The 24721-nt window shown below is 34.2% G+C and overlaps 1 protein-coding gene across 1 annotated transcript in view; it reads left to right on the top strand.

Annotated features, from left to right (window-relative positions):
• MALRD1 (MAM and LDL receptor class A domain containing 1) overlaps window positions 1-24721 on the top strand; it is a 587465-nt gene that overhangs the window by 228016 nt on the left and 334728 nt on the right. Inside the window, exons 23-25 of the mRNA XM_089906459.1 lie at window positions 3910-4066; window positions 8405-8515; window positions 12212-12425. Of these exons, the coding sequence (XP_089762585.1) occupies window positions 3910-4066; window positions 8405-8515; window positions 12212-12425 (482 nt within the window). The remainder of the gene's footprint in view (window positions 1-3909; window positions 4067-8404; window positions 8516-12211; window positions 12426-24721) is intronic.

Below are 24721 nucleotides of genomic sequence, written 5' to 3'. Positions count from 1 at the left end.
GGTGGGTCAGACCGTGGAGTTGGTGGGAGGGGCGGGGAGCAGTTGCACATAGCAAGGTTGGTGCACCACAGACACGAGGGTAATACTGTGGAAACCCCTAGGAGGATTGTACTGTTGAACAGTTTGTATTTTCTGTTTCTCATGAAAGTAATCAAGTTCATGACAACTTTCAGTAGCTCATATCCCATCAGGTATGTTATAACAGCCTACATCATCATAATCAATCACAGGCTATATCTCAACCCAAAGGATAAGCCTGAAGAATATGTCCCTTATACTGTACAAGTATTAAAGGTCAATTGACCTAACTCAAGAATATTTTTATTTGTCCATGCAAGGGTATTTTTTCTTATTAATTTAATTAGGGTGAATACCCAGGAGATTCTCAAATAAGGGGGAAAAATGTCAATTTTTAAATTGCTTAATTTGTATAATATTAAGACTTTAGAAACTGATTATCCTATGAGGCTTAGGCAACGTTCTTTAAAACAGCTTGGACTATAAATCAGATCTCTTTTAATAAATGACTTTTTAATGACTTATACATCATCGCCTGGGATCTTTATTTTCGCAACACCTGAGTGTAAAGCACTGCTTTCTTTAAACCTTTACTACTGTGTGGTTTATGATGTGTTTTGTTAGGAAAGGTATATTTCTATAAAACATCCTCCTTCCAGCCCTGTTTGAGAAGTGACAATTTGAAGGCTGGGAGAGAGATGCTGATACTTTATGAGTGACAGCACTGTTAGGTGTGATCATTACTGCTGTATTCATCCCAGGAGGGCAGTTGATTTCTTTTGCAGGTACATGTTCAGATAATCTCATCTCAGACATAGGCAAGTGTTCGTATAATTCTTCATTTTTCCATTAGGAATCATGCATACATCATGTGCCCCCAATTAATGCATAAAAGACTGGCGACCGAATGATATACTTTTACACTAGTACGGTGTTTGTGGGGCAGTGTAAAAACACAAATGCAGTTTTGTTATTTGCATTTTTCAAATTGATCTCCTGGCATGTCTCCCTTTTCTCGTTTTCCTTGCAGTTGAAATATATATATTTCAAGGATATATAATTATAAAGAATTGTTTCAATAATTTATTTTAAATTTATTATTGTGACTGAATTTTCTCAAGTTATACTGTGTTGGGGAAATTAAACATTAGCATTTTTCATCGTGTAGTTTCTGGGAAATTAGTACAGGGACCTCCAGTTGAAGAACCATTGAGTAGATGCTTTTATCATTACTAGAATTGTGACTTTTAGTCACTTAATTCTTCCATGGTCTCTAACATTGTTCTGTCTTTTTATTTTTTTTTCCCCCCCAGCCTGGAATATATTATTATCAATTTTTTCTGTGTGAATTCATCTGACTCTACAGTTCTGTCACTCCATTGGTCTATTTATTTCCACATGTGCTGTACTGATTTTAAACTACCTTGTGTATTTTGTTTATCAAGTACTTTTGGAGAGTCTACTGTGAACCAGGCACTGTGTAGGAAAGAAAATAGCTGTGGCCCCCAAACAAAGATAAAAACATATTAGCATTTGGGGACATTTCATTCTGTTCTTCCTTGTATGTATGTAGTTATATAATATGTATGTATAAAGACATACACACACTACAAACACACAGGCATTGTTGAACGTCTGGCATAGTGCATGACGTATAGTAGATAGTAAGTGTAACATTCGTTAAATGGGATGCAAATGTTTTCTCCCATTCACTGGTTGGCCTTGATCATCATATTGGTATCTCTGATAAACTGAAATCCTTAATTTGAATACAGTCCTATTTTTTGTATTTCCCGTTATGGATAGTAATCCTTATATATTATTAAAAATTAATTCTCAGTCTCATATCATGAAGATATTGTTATGTATCTTAGGCAAGCTTTGTTGTTTTACCTTTCACATTTCAGGTACATTCTACCTGCAGTTTATTATTTTTGAATGCTGTGAAATAGGGGTCAAGGTTTGTTTTTTCCCCACAAGGCCACCTAATTTATTCAATCCACATTGAAAAGATTGTCCTTTCCTTCACTGCTCTGAAGAGCTAAGCTTTTCATAAATCAGATATATAAATATATGTAGAATTTTCAGGACTCTTTTATCCATTTCTCTGGCCCATTTTTCCATCTTTACTTCAATACCACCCTGTCTTGATTATTCTACCATTATAATGAATCAGTATCTGATAGAGTAAATTGTCTAACTTTGTTCTCCTTTGTGATAAAATTGGCTATTCTTAGTCCTTTGGATTTCCATATTAAGCTTAGAATCAGTTTGTCAATTTGGGGGAAAATATATCTACTAAAATTGCGCTGGATCACAGTGAATCTGTGAACCAATGAAGAATTCATGTATTCATCTTTGTTCTCAGCATCTATGGGGTCCTGGGATATTAAACACACACAAGGAACAAAGCTGGAACTTTTTATTCATTGACACACAATTCAGACAAATTAATATAATAATCCTAGCTCTTAAAAGCAGTCTTAATTCATACGCTGTGTAGTTCACAGGGCACTAAATTCTTTATTAGCAGCAACTAATGACATAAACATAACCACAAATCACAACTACCATTTATTAAATATGTAAGATGGGCGAGTACTGGGATAGAAAGTCCACTTATTTTATTTCTAACTCCTAGTAGTAACATGGAGCTATCCTGTTTTATAAATGAAGAAACCAATAGGTTCAGAGAGGTTGAATAACCTGCCTAATGTTGCCCGTCTAGTAAGTGCTGAGGTCAGAGGCCAGCCCTGCCATGTCTTTTGCCCACAGCACATTCCCAGTGCCTTGGACAAGTAACACTGGAAAGACTGACTCAGTAAATATGTGGTGACTGAATGAATACCTCTCTCTTTCTCTCCATCTATTTTCTATTAATGATTCATGTCTTTCCTCAAAAAAAAAGATAAAACTTTCAAAATGGTTTTAATAAGTAGGAAGTTTAAACTCCATGGTACTAGTATCACATGTGGTGAAAAAGTGGTGTGAAATATAATTAATCAAAGAAATTAAAGAGTGCCAGAATATCCGAATTTTGAGGAATCACTTCCTTATTTAATATTTCAAAAATAGCATGTCTTTAATGTTTTATTATCTCTTTTTTGAATTGGTAATTAAAGTGGGGGCATAAACTCTATCCCTTATGGCAAGATTACATTGATATTTAAGTGTTTCCATCATTATTTTCCCTCTCTGGTTTGGAACTAGGGGAAAAAAAAGACACATTAAAAATTATCTACCCACTTAAGCCAGATGATGGAGAGACTTGAGTCCTGATAACAGTGTTTGTGCCCCTGGATCCAACTGTGCCTGAAGCTAGTGTATCCCCTGTACTTTTCAGTTATGTGAACTAATAAATACCCTTCTTTACTTAAAACAACATTAAAAGGTTATCTACCTGCTTATTAAAATATGTTTAAGTAAAACTTACCTAAATTAATAGATAAAATAAATTTGAACCTGAAAGCCTTTTAGACCAGTGAGTAGAACTCCAAGACAGCTTCCTTTCTCTCTTTCATACTTTAATTATTTATATTTTTGTTCTTTTTATGCCTCTTCTAAATGTATTCAATGCTTCAATGTCTCATTTTACCCACATAAAAAAACTCTACAAAACTGATCAGAGTATCAGCAGTATTATTATAAAAAAATCAACCAAGTTATTACATATTAGACCTAATGATTTCAACCTTTACCATAATTTTTGTACATTGTACCAATGGACACATGGATTCAAAATCAAAATAGTAGAATTATTTATGTATCACCATTGTTCAAAAACATTGTTATACTTTTAGGAGAAATTTTAGAACAATAAAATATGGTTAATGACAAACTGTATTTTATGATTTTCTTTTTTTACCTGATAAATGCATATTCTTTCCCCAGAAATACCGCAGATGGCTGGTACCTGTATGCTGATAGCTCAAATGGAAAGTTTGGTGACATGGCTGACATCCTCACTCCTGTTATTTCACGCACGGGACCAAAATGTACCCTGGTGTTCTGGACTCATATGAATGGTGCCACAGTTGGTTCTCTCCAGGTACTGCTTAGGCAATTGCATTTTCTGAATTTCTTCTGCAAAAATTCATATTGTATAATTTAGTGTTATTAAAATATGTAATCTGCTAATAAATGAAAATGGACAGTTATCAACACTTCACTGGTTTGAAAACAGTATGATTGAAAAAAAGCTTTAGTAGAATTGGACCTGAATGGCTAATAGGATTTCTTTAAACTATTCTATTTATGATTATGGTCTTTATTCTGAGGTTGCAGCTTCTGTGTAATACTGTTTTACCCTTGAAATATGTCATATAGGTTTCAGTATCAATATTCTGAGAATAACACAATCAAATGAATATATACATTTTGGTGATATTCGGATGTGCCTTCTTGCTGTCTTTGATATAGTGGTGCTACACTCTCCAATATTCTCTTTCAAATTGTTTTTTTGTAAAAAAAGAAATTAAATTGTTTCATACTCACAAAATGTTGCAAGAATCTCACAGACAACTGCATTCTACCTTTCGCTCAGAGATTCTGGTTTTTTGCCCATTGTCCCAATAACATCTTTTATAGGAAAAATTGAGTTGAATACAGAATTACTTATCACACTCCATTGTTATTTCTTTCTAGTGTCTTTATTTTTTATAAATTTATTTATTTTTATTTTATTTTTGGCTGTGTCGGGTCTTCGTTGTTGCATGCGGGCTTTCTCTAGTTGTGGCAAGCAGGGGGGCTATTCTTGGTTATGGTGCACAGGCTTCTCATTGCAGTGGCTTCTCGTTGTGGGGCACAGGCTCTAGGCACGCAGGCTTCAGTCGTGTGGCACGTGGGCTCAGTAGTTGTGGCTCGCAGGCTCTAGAGCTCAGGCTCAGTAGTTGCGGCACATGGGCTTAGTTGCTCCGTGGCATGTGGGATCTCCCCGGACCAGGGATGGAACCCGTGTCCCCTGCATTGGCAGGTGGATTCTCAACCACCACACCACCAGGGAAGTCCCTAGTGTCTTTAAAACTGAAGTAATCCCTTCATTTCCCTTAAACTTTATGATCTTGGTATTTTTAAAGGTTATAATCCAGTCATTTTGTGAAATGTCCTTCAAATTGGATTTGTTCAATGTTAAGCATGTTTTTCTCTGTAATATCACCAATATTGTATTATTTTTATTGTATCCCATTGGTTAGTACATGATGTCTATTGGTCTCAGTACTTTTGTTCCCTTTGTTATCAATAAATATTTTGTGATGAGATATTTTGAGCATGTGTAAAATCCTGATCTCAACTCAATTATACCCACTAATTTTTGCTTCCTTTAGTATTTTTTGCCACATTAATTTTACTATGATGATTGCCTATTTGTGTCTAACTCCATTATTCTGTCTGCATTTGTAGGTTGGTTTTCTCTTGTTAGAAAAATTCTCCATTTATTGATTTATATCAGTGTGGACTCATGGATTCCTGTTTTATCCAATTTGTTGTCAACACTATTACTATTTATTGGTTCTTAACATTGTCCCAGATTCAGTTATAGGAGACCCTTTAAACTGACTTCTATGTCTCTTTGACAAGTCCAATTATTCTTTGATCATTTCCTTTCTTTCTGGCCAAGAAGATGTTCCAGACTCATCTTTTTGTTATCCTGTTCCATCCCTGGAGGTAACTATTTTTCCCGGGGGTCCTGGTTTCTTTTAGATGACCAAGTTATACGGACAAAACAGAAAGAGGTTCTGCAATTTTAATGCAGATCCCCTAGATCCTGTCTTCCCCTATTAGACATGTCTTATATAATAGATAAGGTTTGTAAGTATATGTATAGACACATCATTTACACAGAGAAGCCAACTCAATTTTGAAGCATCTCCGTTTATACTCTGTTTCATAGCTTGCGTGACATTTTCCAAGAAGCCATGTCTGAAAAATAAATCCCCAGATTTCAGAATTGTTTACATGAGCAGTTTTAGACCAGGGATATCTCGCTAAAAGCAGCCATAGATAAGGTCTCTCCCCCTGTCAAATAGCATTAATTTGTTCTCCAAAAAGTCTATGTTTAGTATATTTGCAAAGAGATTACACTTGGGCTACCTGCTCTATTTTTCCCCAATAAATAGAAATAGACTGCAGATCAGCTGCTTAACCACTTCTTTCCTAGTAGCTTGATGTAATTTTAATATTAGGGTTTTTAAAAAATTTTTAACTGTCTTATTCTACGATTTTCCTGGCCATATTAAATATTATTTTCCTCCCCAAATTAGATAAACATATTTTTAAAATGCTGTTACTTTCTTTTAATTGGAAACATGTTAAATTTATAAAGTAATTTTGGAAGAATAGTTTTATTTGTTATAGGTGAGACTTCTCACCAAAAACAGTTTAAGAGTAAACTTGTTTGTGTATATGTATATGTGCATGTTTAATAATCTGAAAGTATCCAAGTAGTCTTGTGGATTGATCTGACAATTTACCATTTGTGTCTCACTGAGTTTTTAAAAATGGTTTTAGACAAAACAATCAATACAGCTAACTACAGGGTTTGCATCAGAAAAATGAGAATTACTTACCAGGTATATTTTGTGGTTGAGATTAATTATCTAAAATAGGCTTTCATTTTTTCAGCATAAGATTTTGTGTTAGTAGATGAAAAATTATAAAACAACCTTAAAATTTTATAAGTAGTTAATTATAAAATAATTAAAATGGTAATACATATGATCCTTATTTCATGCACAGCTGAGTAAAATAACATTAAATGTTGCATTACTATGTTGCATGAACACAGTTTTCCTTAGTGATTTGTGTATAGAGCAGTATTCATACAAAGAAGATCTAATTCCTATACATTCTTTTTAGTATCCTTCAAAAAAGATTTTTATATTTTTTAGAAATTCTATTTTCTTGACTTTAATAATATGTTGATTCAACTTGAATTCAAGAATTTAGTGATATCTTTGCTAGCCACATACGACTTTTTATATGACTCTAGAAACTCTAGCTCTATAAAAATAACCATTTGCATTTAATTTTTTAAAATAAATTTATTTATTTAATTTTGGCTGCGTTGGGTCTTTGTTGCTGCACACGGGCTTTCTCTAGTTGCACCGAGCGGGGGCTATTCTTCGTTGCAGTGCGTGGGCTTCCCATTGCTGTGGCTTCTCTTGTTGCAGAGCACGGGCTCTAGGCACATGGGCTTCAGTAGTTGTGGCGTGAGGGCTCAGTAGTTGTGGCTTATGGGCTCTAGAGCACAGGCTTAGTAGTTGTGGCACACGGGCTTAGTTGCTCCGTGGCATGTGGGATCTTCCCGGACCAAGGGTCGAACCCGTGTCCCCTGCATTGGCAGGCGGATTCGTAACCACTGCAGCACCAGGGAAGTCCCCTGCATTTAATTTTTAAAAAACTGATCATGAAAGTATTCAAAGTTACCTTCACTTTCAAAAGTCAAAACCTCCCCAAACCCTTTATGTGAATAATGAATTGGTTACACACATTGTATTGTTAAAAATTCGTGGTGTAGAGGGAGATCAGCTCGTTGCTTTGTGACCACCTAGCAGGGTGGGATAGGGAGGGTGGGAGGGAGGGAGACGCAAGAGGGAAGAGATATGGGAACATATGTATATGTATAACTGATTCACTTTGTTATAAAGCAGAAACTAGCACACCATTGTAAAGCAATTATACTCCAATAAAGATGTAAAAAAAATAGTGTTGTGAAATAATTAAATACATCATCTAAGTCAGTTATTTTAAAATGTGGAACTCTACTGCTCTTCCCTATTTAATTACTTTCTTCATGGCTCTTTTTTGTGTCATTCTAAAAGAAGAGCCATGATAATTTGTTTGCTGAGATGATTCTCAATTTCCCTTTAGAATGAGGGTCCGTTTGTTGGGTGGGGAGCTCTTGCTGGCTTAGATGAGTTAGGTGCCCACTCACATCACCCATATGTGCTGTTGGAATTGAACGGACTCCCATTGTAACATCACCATCCCCACTGAACCTAATGTCATTCTCAAAACTGTGTTTAGTAAACAATTCTGTGCTTTTCATGTGACTACATGAATATTATTTAATATTGAGACTTCCAATTGTTCTTGCTGTCAGATTTTTAAAAACTAAGGTAGTTAAGAGTTCTTAATCAAATGGTGCCAGGTAACTTCAGACTTGACTGACAGATATTCATGCACAGCTTTATTACACAAAGCTCATGAGGTACCCTGGGGACACAGTGCTGTTCTAGAAAACAGCACTAATGAAAAATGTCTGAGCTTTTCTCTCAGGGATTCATGTTGATATTAAAATGAAAAAAAATTACTGGGAGAATTCTATATGTTTAGAATTTGTCAAGGTAAAATATTTCAGCACTTCTTACTTGATTTGTCTCTGCAGGTACTCAGCAAGATAGACAAGGTTACTTCTAAACTGTGGGCTCAAAGCGGACAGCAAGGTGCACAGTGGAAAAAAATAGAGGTGTTTTTAGGCGTTCATTCGCATATACAGGTTTGTAATCCAAGTATTTAGGTGATGATTGAGTTTTGTTGATTCTTTAATTTTAATTTATTTCCTCTACCCCTTGTCTTCTTGTCTCTCTTTCCCTTTCTGATGTGCTGTATGAACGCTCACCACTCCGTAGAGCATTTTCCATAAGGAATTTGCGGTTCTGAAATGCCCTAATTTTTTTTCCCAAAGAGGCAACCATTTTTCTAGGAACATCTCATTTTAGTGACAACCATCTCCTGCCTCCACAATCAGGCTCCTACATATTAAGAACACCTCCCACTATTTTGCAAATATATTCTCAGAGACTGCAGAGTAATTACATTAGTTTATTTCAAACCCAATTAAAGAGACCTTTGAAAGCACACTATATTGTTGAACCTTATTAGAGAAAATAGATTTACTTGACTGAAAAATATTTTCAGAGGCACAAAATTGGGTGATGCTGTATTTGTCTTCATGTAGATTACAATAATATTAGGAGGATAAGACCTAAAAATAAAGGAAAAGAACAAGTAATACATAGAATAAAAGGTTTAAACTGAAAGTAATTATATGCCAAGATATTTAGTGTGAATTTTATTTTTTTATGGATTATCAGGAAAACAGGAGCTCCATGGATGTGTGTGTTTTCTGCTTTTGGAGTTTTTGCTTGTTTTGTTTTGTTTTGTTTTTGACAGAAGGGAAGGTAAAGCTTAGCTATTAAGATTTAAGATTAGATAAGGGAGAGTGGGAATCCAGAGCCATTTATGTCAGAGAACATTTTTTCTTAGTCATAACTGCACAGGGCTTAATTCCTTGAATTTAGAGCCACTTATCTATAGATACAAGCTATAATATCTTTGCTAATTATACAGAGGACTGGAAATGCAGTATGTAGCAAGAGTAACCAAATCAGCTGTGAATATTCAGTAACTGTATCTACAATCACATGCCATATCTGATAGATCAGCCCCTTTCAACTCCACTGGAAGCACAGGCTAGATACAGCTGTTTAAAGGCATTGATACAACATTATCCCCAATTTCTTAGAATGTTAGCTATAATAAATCCCATATATTTTTGACCTCTTGCTGGGACCCAGTTTTCTTATGGGTCATTTGTAGATAATTTAGGAAATGGATAAGAAGTGAGTTCAACCTGAAGAAGAAAAGACTGGACAGCAGTTTAGTGGCCTTGCACAGTATGAAATTTATCATTAAGAGGATTCCACCTGTTTAACCTCCAAGACCTTTTAACTGAGGCAAGAAGAATCATCAGCAAGAACATGCAGAAGGCTGTGCTGCTGCCAGGCGTCGGCTTCCACTTCAGGCAGTGAATTCTTAACTAGTCTGTGCAAGTAGAACATTTGCATGGTAAAATCATGTTCAAAGCAACATTAAGGGCTTCCCTGGTGGCGCAGTGGTTGAGAGTCCGCCTGCCAATGCAGGGGACACGGGTTCGTGCCCCGGTCCGGGAAGTTCCCACATGCCGCGGAGCGGCTGCGCCCGTGAGCCATAGCCGCTGAGCCTGCGCGTCCGGAGCCTGTGCTCCGCAACGGGAGAGGCCACAACAGTGAGAGGCCCGCGTACCGCAAAAAACAAAACAAAACAAAAACAAACAAAACATTATGAGGGATTTAAGCAGAGGAATCAATTATTAATTTAGTCTATCTGAAATTTAATTTTTCACATTGAAATTTGAAGAGAAATAGGCCCATGTTGTTTGACTCTTAAAATGCAATATTAATGGTTTCTGAATATTTGATGTTTAATGTGATTCATTCATTCCTTCAGTAAAAACATATCAAGAACCTACTATGTGCAAGCACCTTACTATGCACTGGAGAAATAGTAGTGAGACACACATACTATCCATGGTTCTTCCATTTTTACTGTATCAGTCCCGTTAGCCTCAGAAACATGAGCGCCTTTAACCCTTGAGTAAAAGTATACAGCATTGGGTAGTTTTCACAGTTATATTTGGGAACCCCCAATTTAAACATAGCATTTAATTATAATAATTTTTATAACTAGAGCAATCACATACCTGGCACTTACTAAGTGCTAAGTTCTGTTCTATGAACAAAAAATTTACTCCTGTAACTGTATGAGGTACCTACCTTTACTACCTGCATTTTATAGATTAGACACAGAAATACCTAGAACTTGGATAACTTGCCCTACTTATATAACTACAATGGCAGTGATACGCTTTAAACACAGGCAGGTCATCTACAAGTCCATAATACAAATGCTATGCTCTGTTGCTTCCTAAATTTTACAAAATGATTGACCCAGCTTTTATTTTACCAGAAAAAATTATATCATAATTGCTCTTGAAAAAATGTTTAATCACATTCAGTATTAAAGTCTATGGAATCTTAGCCAACATCGTGTGGCATTGGATTATCTGATTTCTTAATCACAGAGCATTGTCTCACAGATTTAAATTAAATGTTCAGATATATCCAGATAATACAGTACCTTTTTCAATTTGTGTATCCATGTTTTTGTTGGGCTCAATTTTCTTATAAAAGAGTTGTAGTTATTATTCTTTCTAGTTTCACCTCGTCTTAATCACATCCAAGCTCTTAATCTATCTTACAAATTTATTTTTCTTTTCTAGCACATCTTCTCTGAAGAAAACAAATGTATGCCTTTTATGTCAATTTGATACTTGAATTTATATAAAAATTGTACATTTATTTGCTTTTTTATAATAATGTGAAAGGCATGATTTTCAGTTATTCTATTCTCTCATCTTAAAAGGAAAACAACTAGGTTTTCATACAATAGTATAAAAGCATAACACATCTTAAGGAAAAACTACTTCTTTCAAGAAAAGTAATTGATTAGATTTGGTAAAAAGATGTTTGGGAGTTTGATGACAATAACTATTTTGTATAGAAATCATGGAGGTAAATAGGTATTTCTTGTTAATGCATCTCTAATTGTCCTAAATTTACTTTAAAATATATGAATATTTCTTATGCTAACACACAAATACACATTTAACTTGCAGGCAAATTCAGTAGAAGCTGTCTGAATTAGTTTCACTTTGAAAACTTTAGTGAGTCCTGTGACTGTTTTTCATCAGTTCTATCAAAGTCTGTAGAAGTGGGATCTCACTGTCCAGCAGTGGCACACAGGAGGATTTCATTCATCACATACATTAATCAAAGGCACACCACCATCATTTCAAGTCCAAAGATGTGGCCAATTAAAAACATTCATGGTTTTGAGGTCCGACATATTTTCGATTTCAAATAGTCGAGTTGAACAGATCAGAGGAATGGCAAGAAGTGGATGAAATAAGGTAAAAGATATGCTTGCATCTTCTGCCTCTTGGTGCATTCCGTCACCTGGTTGACCTCCTGCTTCCACGTGTGATGAGGCTGTCAGAAGTGAGCAGGTTTTGTTTTGGGTCTGCGAGTTGCAGAGGCTGCAGTGGTAGGTGACTCCTGCCAGTTTCTTAGGCCCTGTAACCTAAAAATCTAGACAAGAGACAACGGTGTTGCCACTCCCACATCCTTACCTGTTGAGTGTGGTAGAGATCTTCAGTATCCCTCAAACTTCCCGGGTCACTTTCATCGTAGGGATTACGGGGTCATTGTTATCAGATTCAAGCCCTCATGTTCTGTACTGTATTTACTGCTTGCCCCAGGTTTTGGATTCCTGATGGACGAGTCAACTGATATTGGCTTTATTTTTTTTAAAGGTTGTCTTCAGGGCAAAACGTGGTATCAGTTACATAGGAGATGTAGCAGTGGATGATATTTCCTTTCAAGATTGTTCCCCCCTACTTAGCACAGACAGAATGTGTACGGCTCAAGAATTCACATGCGCTAACAAGCACTGCATTGCCAGGGACAAGCTGTGTGATTTTGTGAACGATTGTGCTGATAATTCAGATGAGACTCCTTTCATCTGTGGTGAGTGGAAGTGTTCTGTCTCCTTACTTTTGCCTTTGTCTCCCACAACCTTCCTCTGTGCAATGGGTTCGTTGATGAAAAATACAGAGTATATATAACTCAGCAGCCAAGGCAGGTAAGGTGATTTAACCATTTAAATACATTCCTTTCTCCCTCTCCGTACTTAATTTAGAACCGAAAGTCTTTTCAAACTAATCAATGGCTTTCTGTTTGTATGTGAAGAATTGGAGATTAACTGGAAAACAGGTGTCTTCAAAGGCAAACGGTATGCAAACAAGTATTTTCCATATGAAATAAATTTTTGGAAAGAAGGCAAGCAAAACGTCCATAAACGGCAATTCATGTAAGGTTGACAAGCCTTTGTGCTTTGACGGATTTCAGGGAGTTGTCATTCCCTTGGGTCAATTATGAGCTGGGATAAGTGGCTAAAAAAACAAAAAATCAATATCCAGATAATGTATAAAATAGACAACGTGATCTCCTAAGGGAAACACATATCAGCTGTGTAATATTGTTACAAGAGATCAACTCATAATAAACGGCACCTATTAAAATATCCTTAGCTAAATGGGCCATATGTGCTCATTCAGGGAATTCTGTAAAATCATGGAACACAGTGCATGGTTGCCTCATTTCACTGCAAATGAAGTGAATACAAATTGTCAGAATTAAGGTTGACAAATTATTCCACTATTACCAATAATAATTTCTGAGCTAGCGTATTACAGTTTGATCTCTTTTTTGCCTCTTGAAACCAAGTCTGGAATCACAAGAACCACGTCAGTATATTAAGAGCTCACATTTACATAGAACTTTTAACTTTCAAAGCCCTTCTATCTACTGATCTCCACTTGATCTTCACAGAAACCCGACGGGTAAGTGGGAGAGATATTATTAGTGCATTCCATGGATAAAGCTGCTGAACAAGAGTGGCTGAGATTTGGTCAAATTTCATAAAACTGGTACTGACAGAGTTGATCCTAGTTTCCAGGTACTTTGATTTATGATTCACTGCTTTGCCCAAGCCACCATACCACTTTTGTGTACAGCTGAATCTTAGGAAAACCAAAAAAGTTGTGGATGTAGAAATCCTGTGTATATCGAATAACTATTTGTTTCTTCAAGTGTGGATTATATCTTATAATATCAATTATTACTATTATATGAACCAAGCAAAACTGTTTGGCTAATCTTGTATTCTGTATTAATTTTTACCTTTATCTTATGAATATTTTTGCTGCGTTTTTAGTTATTTTCTGCATCAAATGCTTTTACATTTTCTTCATTGCTATTTTCATTTGAGTATCTCACAAATCTATTAGCTAATCAGTCGAACAGAACAGATACTATGCTTTTGAATTTTATTTGTCATGTTGCCAACTTATCTCTTTCCCAAGGTATGATTTAATGCAATTTTTTCAGTGTTTAAAGTATTTTATTTCTGGCTAAATTTTCCTTGAACTCTTTGTATTTAGATAATAACTTTGCAAATATTTCTAGGAATCCTCTATCTGTGTTTGGGAGGGTATACTGATATACTAAGAGGGTCAGAGAAATGTACTGAAATTTATTGTCTTGGTAGTTCTTTTGTATGGAAAATAAAGACGAAAGTAATTACAAGCCCTTGGAGGGAAAGTTTTATCAGAAGGTGCTTTCTGGTGAACTGATTGCCAAATCACTGTAACATTTGAATGGGGCTGTGATATCAGTAATACTGGAGCAAGAGAGATGAATTAGTTCCAGATATTATATAAGAAGAAGAAAATGTTTTCAGCTCCTTAGAACAAATAAACAACCAAAAAGTTGGAACAAACCTTAAAAGTAACCCACATTTTGATATTGGTTCTTATTACATGAATATAATTTCTTTTTATATAACACTGCTTATTTTATTATGTATTTAAAAATTCAATTGTATTCCTATGTTAATGGTTTTAAATGTTTTAATTATAGAGTGGCTAGAACCTGCTATATGAAATATGAGTGCTGTTATTTTTCCTGCATATACTATAAACTTTGATTCTTAATTAGACCCAGAAGAATAGGAAGAAAAACTTAAAAAAAAAAAATCACCATAGCAACTGATCTCAGAAGTTTGGCTGGCAACCAACCAAGAATTTAGGCTTAGGTTTCATGATCTTTGGAACTTGTGTGAGGTTTTTTTGGTTTGTTTTGGGTTGTTGTTTTTTTTTGTTTTTTGTTTTTTTTTGTGTGAGAAGTCTAAGTAAAGGCTGAACATGTATCACAACTCTAAAAAAACGTCTAAAATATCATTTGGTATAAATACACCACCTAGGAATAGAAGAAAGAATGAAACTGCTGAGCTCTTTGTAAAGGCATAGACTATCTCTGACAAAGGAAAAGAAAATAATCCTTTATAAAACAAAAGTACCTGTGGCTTTAATTTTCTGTAGACCAATATAGGCTCAGAAAGCAAGATTTGGAAGAAAGATTAACTGGTTTCTTTTTTTGCTTTATAATATAAATATATCTAAAATATAGGACATAGTCAAAAAGAAAGTGATTTGTGTATCTGAGAAATCTGAAATCTTAGTTGAACATATTTTGCCATTGGTATAGAGGGTCCTTTGGCAAACAATCATATTTTTGTTTCTCTGTACTTTCCAATTAGCATATTTATTGGTGATACACAAGAGGATCTCAGGCATGCTCAAAATAATTTAATTCTGCACTGTGATTAGTAAGGATGCGGGATATTTGACCAGAATAATTAGTACGTAATCTGAACCTAATGGGCACATGTAATACTGTATTTCCCAACTGCAGACATCTATTTCAAGTACACACAGAATATATGTTATTAAGCACTAAGCAAACTTCAGTAATTTTGAATGGATTAAAGTGACATGGATTACATCTTTTGAATTAGGCTGGAAATCAGTTGTAAGACAAAAGCTAGAAAGTTCCCTGTTAGTTAGAAGATACTTTTGATAACCCATCTCCCCACCAAAAATATTACAGTAAAATTAGAAAATGTTTTAAATAAATAATAATAATAATAGTGCATTAAAAAACCTGTGGTATTTAGTTAAGAAAATGCTTAGTGAAAAATTTATATACTTAAATCCTTACCAAAGAAAGTAATTAGCTAATAATACAAATTAATAGAATAGAACACAAATGTCAGAGAGAGAGGATTTGGAAAGACTGATAACATTTTCAAGACGCTGTCAAGAATGATCAAGAGAAATCGAGAAGACAAAATATCGAATTAATTTAACATATATTTACTGAAAAGGTATATGTCAAGCAGTGTTTGAGACATCTAGTGTACATCCATAAATGAAACAGACAAAAATCATATTACCCATTCCCCTGTGTTAAACAGAAAATATTCTCTCTTTCTCTACACACACACACACACATACACACACACACAGAATATCCATGTGTGTGTGTATGTACATTACAGAGTTTGTCAGAAGTTGGTAAGTGATACATTTTCTATGAGAAAATATAGAGTAAACTAAAGGAGATGAAAAATGGAGAGAGAGAAAATAACAATGTTAGGGAGCTTGATGAGGATAGGCCTGATGAAGGATATTTAAACAATTTTTTTCATTTTACTTATTTATTCCCCCCCCCCAGTTTTACTGAGATATGATTAACATACAGCCCTGTATAAGTTTAAGGTATACATCATTGTGACTTATTTATATTGCGAAATGATTACCACAGTAAGTTTAGTGGTAATCCATTGACATCCATTTTCTCATATAGGTACAAAAAAATAAAAAGAGGAAAAAAATGTTTTTTCCCTTGAAATGAGGACTCTTAGGATCTAATCTCTTTCAAATATACCATACAACAGTGCTAACTATAGTCATCATGTTGTACATTACAGCCCTAGTACTTATTTATCTTGTAACTGGAAGTGTGTACCTTTGGACTCCCTTCATCTGATTCCCCCTCCTGGGCAAATTCTTGAAGGAGATCTGGGACTTAGCCAATACTTGTTGTTTTCTTTCTTTCTTTCTTTCTTTTTAAATTATAGCCATCCTAGTGTGTATGAAGTAGAATCTCATTGTGGTTTTGATTTGTCCTTCCCTAATGACTACAATGTTAATTATCTTTTCTTGTGCTTATTGGCCATTTGTGTGTGTTCTTTGGAGAACTGTCAAGGTTCTTTGTGCTTTTCTTTACAGAAGTGTGTGTTTTTTATTATAGAGTTGTAAGAGTTATTTATATATTCTGGATGTTAAGCCCTTATCATATGTATGATTTGCAAATATCTTCTCTCATTCTGGAGGCTGTCTTTTAAATTTTTCAATAGAATTTATTTTTTAAAGGAGTTGTAGGTTCACAGCAAAACTTAATCCCCATACATGCACAACCCCCCCAGACTATCATGTCCCCCACCAGAGTGGTGATTTGTTACACGGGAGATGTCATTATCACCACAGTCCATAGTTTACGTTAGGGTTCCCTCTTGGTGAAAGAGCACGTGATTAACAATAAATCAAACTCTTATACTCAGTTACTTATAGTAACCTTGCTAAAGTCATTACAAATATTTTTAAACACATTTTTTCCTATTGGATGAATGTTTCTAAAAATATCATTTTTTAATGTTACATCAATGTGGAATTTAACACTGCTGAAAAGTTATCTAAACTCAGTTACTCAAATCTTGGTCTAGAGACAAACAGCATTTTTGTCAGAAGTCAGGCCCCACCCCAGACTTAACCATAAACTGCATTTTAACAAGTATATGTGCACTGAAGTTTGAGAAGCACTCATCTAAACAATACAAACATTTGAAAAAGTTTTCTGGTGAGAAGGAAGAGCTATTATTTTATTCTTTGTTTCCTTATTGACATATACAAATATATCAGGATTTTAATAGGGGCAATAATTAGCTTTTTAAATATGAAAAATGATTCTGTGTATATTTTCTTAATGAATTTAATTGAACCATTTATAGTTAAGTCAAGATTTAATGCCTACGTATGTATTGAATTGCCTGATATAATTTATTGGCGATTTTAAGAAGTTTTTAAGAATGAACGTTCATGCATTTATTCAGCAAATATTTATTGAGCATCTACTATGTGCGAGGGTTTGTTCTAGTTACTAAGAATAATGCTGTGAACAGTACAGACAAATTTCCTGCTCTCATGGAGCTTGCTTTACGTTTGGTGGTAGTGGAAGGGGACACAGACAAAACAGAGTAAGTAAAATAACAGCATATTTCATAATGACAAGTGCTCTGGCAAAAAGTAAAATAGGGAAAAGTGAGAAAGAAGATGCTTGGAGTGGTGGTTATAGTTTTAAATAGGGCCATCGGAAAAGTTCTCACTGAGAAATTGACATTTAAGTAAAGATGGAAGGGGATATGGGGATATACGCATACATATAGCTGATTCACTTTGTTATACAGCAGAAACTAACACAACATTGTAAAGCAATTATACTCCAATAAAGATGTTAAAAAACAAACAAAAAAGATGAAACAAATAATGGATTTGAGCCAAGTGATATTTGATGTATTTGAATGAATTTTTTAAAAATTCAAAAACATTAAAAAAGTCAGCAATAATTAAAACATGGTCCTTTCCATATTATCACCACATCACTAACAATTTTCTTTGATTTCTATGAATGTATAACTGTAATTTCCCTAAATAGTTATCCTTCAGGACATATTTGAGTTGACTCATTTACATCCTGACTACCCTTTCTCATTTGTTGTAGCAGAATTCTCTCTGTTTCAAGTAAACTGATGAATTTTGGGGGGAGAAGGGGCTATTGTTTGATGCTATGATATATATGTGACTTTTTACTCACAGCAAGGTTATATTGTAGGTGTTACTTCTACACCATATCCAGTGCTCCATCGAAAACTTTTTAGCATATCAGAATTTGTGCTCAGTTGTGACAAAAAATGAATTTAAAGGTGTAGAGTGCCTCTGTGGGACTCTACTGGCACCAGTGTACACCTTCCTGACCTAGCCTTGCATACTGGACATTTATTTATTTGGTTAAACATTGGGCATCTCTAATATAAGTGGCCCTGGAGTAAAAACAAAGAAAAATAAGATATTACCTGAAGAATTGTGGAGCTTCTTGTCTAGCTAGAGAAATAGGTACATAAACATTCACCTTGCGAATGGGAGTTAGAATAAGTACAAAGCACTTTTGGATGTGTGAGGGAAAAATAATTTAGTTAGGGTATTTAAATACTAATCCCAACATGGATTTTTACATCACCTTGAAAACAGCTAGTGTATTTTCAGAGACTTTATTAATCATGCACTATGAATAGCTTTTGTTTTCTTTGGGAGATTATGTTCAAAAGTAGGTCAGGTATCATAAGGTTAATAAACCAGGCTTCCTGTGAAGGATCTGCTGTCCTAAGCTTCAGGAATTCATTATTTGCAGGCTGTAGCCTACTGACTGAGGCTTAGAAAGCTTTCACTGTCTTTCCAAGATTATCAACACTGATCCGTTTCTCATGAACTCAGTGTTGTAAAGTGACACGCATTAGGGTAATATTTTCAGAATTATGAAATCAGGTAGTCATCACTGAAGAAAAAATTATGACAATTTTTGAAAACCTGGTATTATAAATAGGATTTTTCCAAATTACCCGGAAACTCTTTTTTTTACATGGAATTAAGTATACTCCTTATAGAACAATTGTTCTGTGAAACAGTTTGGAAAGTATTATTTACAGAATTTATTATTACTTCATAGAATAAGGCAATACAAAGGAAATCACTGTATCACAATTTCCTGGTGATGTCACGGAATAATAATTGGCACATGACATTAATTTTTTGAATTTTGAAATAATTGTGGGTTCATAGGAAGTTACAAAGATAGTACAGAGAAATTCTGTGTACCCTTCATGTAGCTTCCCTCAGTGGTTACATTTTATAGTATCGTATAATATCAAAACCAGGAAACAATGTGGTTCAATATGTGCGTATAGTTCTATGGCATTTTATTATATGTGAAAACTCGCGTAATCATCACACTACAATCAAATATTCTGTCTCCACCAAAATCTCCCCTGAGCTATTCCTTTATAATTACATTTATTCTCACCATCCCTAACCTTGGGAAACCACTATTTTGTTCTCCATCCCTATAGTTCGTAATATTGAGAAAGTTATAAATATGTAAATGCAGTCTGTGACCTTTTGAGACTGTCTTTTTTTCATTCAGCATAATCTCCTTGAGAGCCATCCAAGTTGTTGTGTGTGTAAATCATTTGTTCCTTTTTATTGCTGACTCATGTTCCATGGCATGGATGTAACAGACCATAGTACTGTTTTCCAGAGCGGTTATGCCATTTTACGTTACCACCAACAATGTGTGAGAGATCCAGTTTGTCCACATCCTTGTGAGCATTTGGTATTGTAACTATTTTATCTTTATTATTGCTCTTCTTATAGGTATAGGTTAATATCCCGTCAGGGTCTTAATTTGCGTTTTCCCTGATAGCTAGTGGTGTTGAACATCTTATCATGTGTTTCTTTGTTATCTGTATATCCTCTTTGGTGAAATGTTTCTTCATGTCTCTGCCCATTTTCTAATCAGAAGTTTTCAAACTGTTGAGTTTTGAGAGTTCTTCATATATTATAGATATAAGTCCTTCGGCAGATGTGTGAGTGGCAAATGTTCTCTCATAGGATTTAGATTATCTTTACATTCTCTTTACAGGGAAAGAGTAATTTTGATGAAGTCCAGTTTATTCATCTTTCCTTTTAGGGATCACGCTTTTGATATCACGGTCAAAAACACTTCACTGAGGTCTAGGTCCCAGATTTTCTTCTATTTTTCCTTCTAAAAGTTGCATAGTATTATGTTTAAGTGTATGCTCCATTTTGTTAAGTTTTGTATAAGTTGTGAGGTTTGGGTCATTTTTTTTTTTTTTTTGTCAATAGTTATCCAGTTGCTTCATCACCATTAACAAAGCTGTCCTCCCTTCATTTAACTGCATCTGCGTCTTTGTCAAATGTTAGTTGGTTGTGCTTGTGTGAAGCTGTTTTGAGCTCTGTTCCATTGATCCAAGTGTCTGTTCCTTCATCAGTACCACACAGTCTTGAAAATTAAAGCTTTATAATAAATCTTAATATTAGGTAGAGAGAGTCCTTCTAGTTTATTTTTCTTTTTCAACTATATAGCCTTAGTTATTCAGGTTCCTTTGGCTTTGCTTTCACTTTAAAAAAATATCATCTCTATATCTACCAAAAAAGTGATGTAACTTTGACAAGAATTTTATTAAATACATATATCAGTTTGGGAGAAATAACATCTTTAATAGGATGTCTTCCAATCCATGAGCAGTTTGTCTCTCCATTATTTAGAGTTTGATTTCTTTTCACCTGTGTTTTGTAGTTTTTGGCTTACAAGTCCTGTACATATTTTATAAGATTTACACCTAAGTATTTCATTTTTTAAGGGATTATAAATGATATTATATTTTAAATTTTGGTTTCTGCATATTCAATGATGATATATAAAAACACAATTAATTATATATGTAGATCATGTGTCCTGCAACCTTGCTGAGTCATGTATTCTCAAATTTTTATAATACATTCCTTAGATTTTCTTTGTTGACAGCCATGTCAGCTGAAAATTGGGACAGTTTTATGTCTTCCTTTCTGATCTGTGTGCCTTAAAGTTTTGGTAGAAATCTCCAATGAGACTATCGGAGCCTGGATATTTCTTTTTCAGGAATTTTAAAATTATGAGTTCCATTTCCTTAAAAGTTATAAAGCTGCTCAAATCATGTTGTGTTTGTTCTTTGCAAGGAACAGGTCCATTTCATAGAAGTTGTCAATTTAGTGCATTAGAGTTATTAAGAGTATTCTTATATCATCCTTTTAATATCCATAGGGTCTATGATATCCCCTGTTTCATTCCTGTCATAGGTAATCTGTGTTTTCTCTCTCTTTTCTTTGACATTCATTTGAGACTGAAAATACTAATTCATTAAGAAGAAAAATCTAGAAAACAGATATAGCTACTAACCTTTTTATAAATACAATATAAACAACTTGTCAAAATATGATATAAAGTTCAAGTTATTGAACCATAAAATCAAAGAATCATAGAGTTGGAGAGAATAAAAGAAGTTACTCCATGCTCTTTGAAACAGGGATCTAACACTAAGACTTCTGTGAAGGATTCACTTTTACTCAGTTACAATTGATCGTAAATTTTTTATCTATATCCTAGCACTTATCACAGTCTATTAATATATGAGAGAACTCCACTAAGACATGTTTATTGATGAATCACATCTACTGAATTGCTATTGATTGAATTGGTAAATGAGTCACCAACCAATCAAAGAATAATTTCTATAACTTCTCTGATCTGGCAGACAATGGAGGTGGGAAAGGAAAAATAACCTGATTGCTGTTTGAACACTTTCAAGGAGAGAATACTCTGTCTCACATAAAAAGCCTTTTCAACTGTCAGGCACCCCTTGATATAATGATTTTCCTAATATTGAATCTACATTTCCATCTTTTCTCAGTATGAGTTTTTGATGATAATATTTCTTACTACTTGTAGTTCTTCATAATAATACAACTTTAAGATTTAGAAACAGGTACCATTGATTCTGCACATTTTTTCACATTCCCCTTTCTCATGTTCATAGTTATGATGTCAATATATATATTTTTAGAATCCTTTAGTAGCATTTTATATGCACAGTTCAAGGCCTCTATTATCTAGTATCCCTCTCATTGGATGGTTTAAATTCTCAAAGTTTCCCATAAACATGGGAACTAAATATTCATCAAATACCACAGTACTCTAATTATGAGTAAATTATCACAATATTGTGTCATTTTTTTGCATAACATTCACACATCTTAAGAATTTTAATACTTTAGTTTTTATTTTTTTAGTTAGCCTTGTGTTGATTATATCTATGAAGAATGAATAGGGAGTTGGTTAAATAAAGAATAGTAAAGAAGGTTCCAGATGACAGGAATTGCAAAGGGTGGTAGCAAAAAACCACTGTGCCACCAGGGAAGCCCCAGCCAATATTTTATAATAACTATAAATGCAGTATAACTTAAAAATTGTGAATCACTATATTTTACACCTATACACTCTTTTACAGAAACTATATATCAATTTAAAAAATAAATAAAAATTTTATATGAAATGAATAGAATGATATCTTTTAAAAATTTGATGGTAGGATCTTAAAAGGCATTAGGTTGTGTTATTTCAAAATTATGTCTGTTTTAAATGAAACATTTTTATACTTATAAAGATATTGATTGATGGAAAAATTATAGCATTTGGAAAGGGAGAAACTGGTTTGATTGATGATACAGCTGTAGACAAAGGGATCATTTTCTTCCTGATGGCACACCTGTCTGGCACTGGCATTAATTGCTCCATGAAATGCCAGGAATTGGCATCTGCACAGAAGACTATTTGCTACTTGTCTCGCATGGCACCTGTGGGAAATAGTAGAAAATGAAATTATAAGTTGCTCCGTCTTACCATAGTGATGTGTAATTCAAACAACTCAGGCCCTGCTTGCTGTGTTTTCCTCCACTGGTATTTTAGAATTAAACTTTCCAAGGAAATATATCTTCAAAACTATAGTAAATATCAAAAGCAAAAATATGATTTACACTATAGAGATTCATATAGCAGTATTTGTATGATTTTTTTTTTTAACAAATCTGTTTTTCAGCAACACACATCATTTCTTTATACAAATGGCCTTTCTAGATGCTGGCCTATATGGAAATCTGGTCCTCATGGGCTGCTAAGTTTTCCAACATAAGGGCAACTGAATTAGTTACTTCATTTTATATTCTTAACAAAGATAAGAGTTCAGATTATAAACAAGATGGTGAGTTGGGGTTCATTATTATTTTAGTGAGATTTACTTCCCAGTCCTTTGAGAGGATACTTAGGAGAACTTTAGCATTCTGAACTAAAAGAGGCTGTAGGAATTACAGTCTATTTTAGGACAGAGTAAATTTTCAAAAGAAGTTTCAAATGTAATTTAAAAACTGAATTAACAATTGAATAGAAAATAGGACCCAACTACATGTTGTCTACAAGAAACCCACTTTGAATATAAAGATATTTATAGGTTAAAGGTAAACGTATGCAGAAATATATACCATGCTTACATGAATTGAAAGAAAGCAGGAATAGCTATTTTACTTTCAGACAGAACAGACTTCAAAGCAATGAACATTATCAGGGATAAATAAGGGCATTACACAGCAGTAAAGAGGTCACTTTTCTAAGAAGACATGACAATCCCTAACGTGTATGTACCTAACAACAGAATGTCAACCTGTGTGACATAAAAAACTTCTAGAACTGCAAAGAAAAGAGATGAATCCACTATCATAGTTGGAGATTTTCACACCCCTCTATCAGAAATGGATAGATCCAGCAAGCAGAAAATCAATAAGGACATAGTTGGACTTAGAATTCTTACTATCCTGGAAATGGAAGAAAAACTTAAGCAATGTTAATAATAAAATATTTTTAAAATACCTGGGAGATAGTTGATATTTAATGTAACTCAACATATTTAATTTCTGCAACTTATTATAATAAATTAAATCATTACAGTTTTAACCTTTTCTGTTTCACAATTTTCGTATCTCTAAAATAAGTCTATGTTTTAAAAAATAATTACAATGATTAATAACTTTTGCTTTAGGAAGTATTTCCCAGCTAAACTTGTTGCAGAATAATAAACGTCCTAAATTCCCTACCAAGAACTGAGAAGCAAAGATGAGAAGAGAGAAGAAATAAATTACATTGACCAAATAGGTGTTTGCATGAGGAAATGTGTGTAATGCTGGAATATTTTCTCATGGATTTTGACACAGGGACCAGACTATTGAAGAAATAAACTTAAATGAGCCATGGAAATAGCTGTGTGTAACAAACTAAACTATTCTATTTTAATGTTGCAGTCAGGATAATATTGTAAGGTTTCTAACATTACATGATATGGCAGGATTACTGCAATTTTTTCAGTTTTTTAATTGAAGTATTGTTGATTTACAATGTTGTGTTAATTACTGCTGTACAGCAAAGTATTCCATTATACATCTATATACATTCTTTTTTCATATTCTTTTCCATTATAGTTTATCACAGGATATTGAATATAGTTCTCTGTGCTATAGAGTAGGACCTTGTTTATCCATTCTATATATAAAAGCTACATAAGGGCTTCCCTGGTGGCGCAGTGGTTTCGAGTCCGCCTGCCGATGCAGGGGACACGGGTTCGTGCCCTGGTCCGGGAAGATCCC

This window comes from Delphinapterus leucas, chromosome 2 (genome assembly GCF_059928025.1).
Source record: "Delphinapterus leucas isolate spDelLeu-1000000601 "Yukka" chromosome 2, BTC_Dleu_Yukka2, whole genome shotgun sequence".
Lineage (NCBI taxonomy): Eukaryota > Metazoa > Chordata > Mammalia > Artiodactyla > Monodontidae > Delphinapterus > Delphinapterus leucas.
The sequence above is the reverse complement of the archived record's forward strand: the minus strand, read 5'-3'. Positions and strand labels throughout refer to the sequence as shown.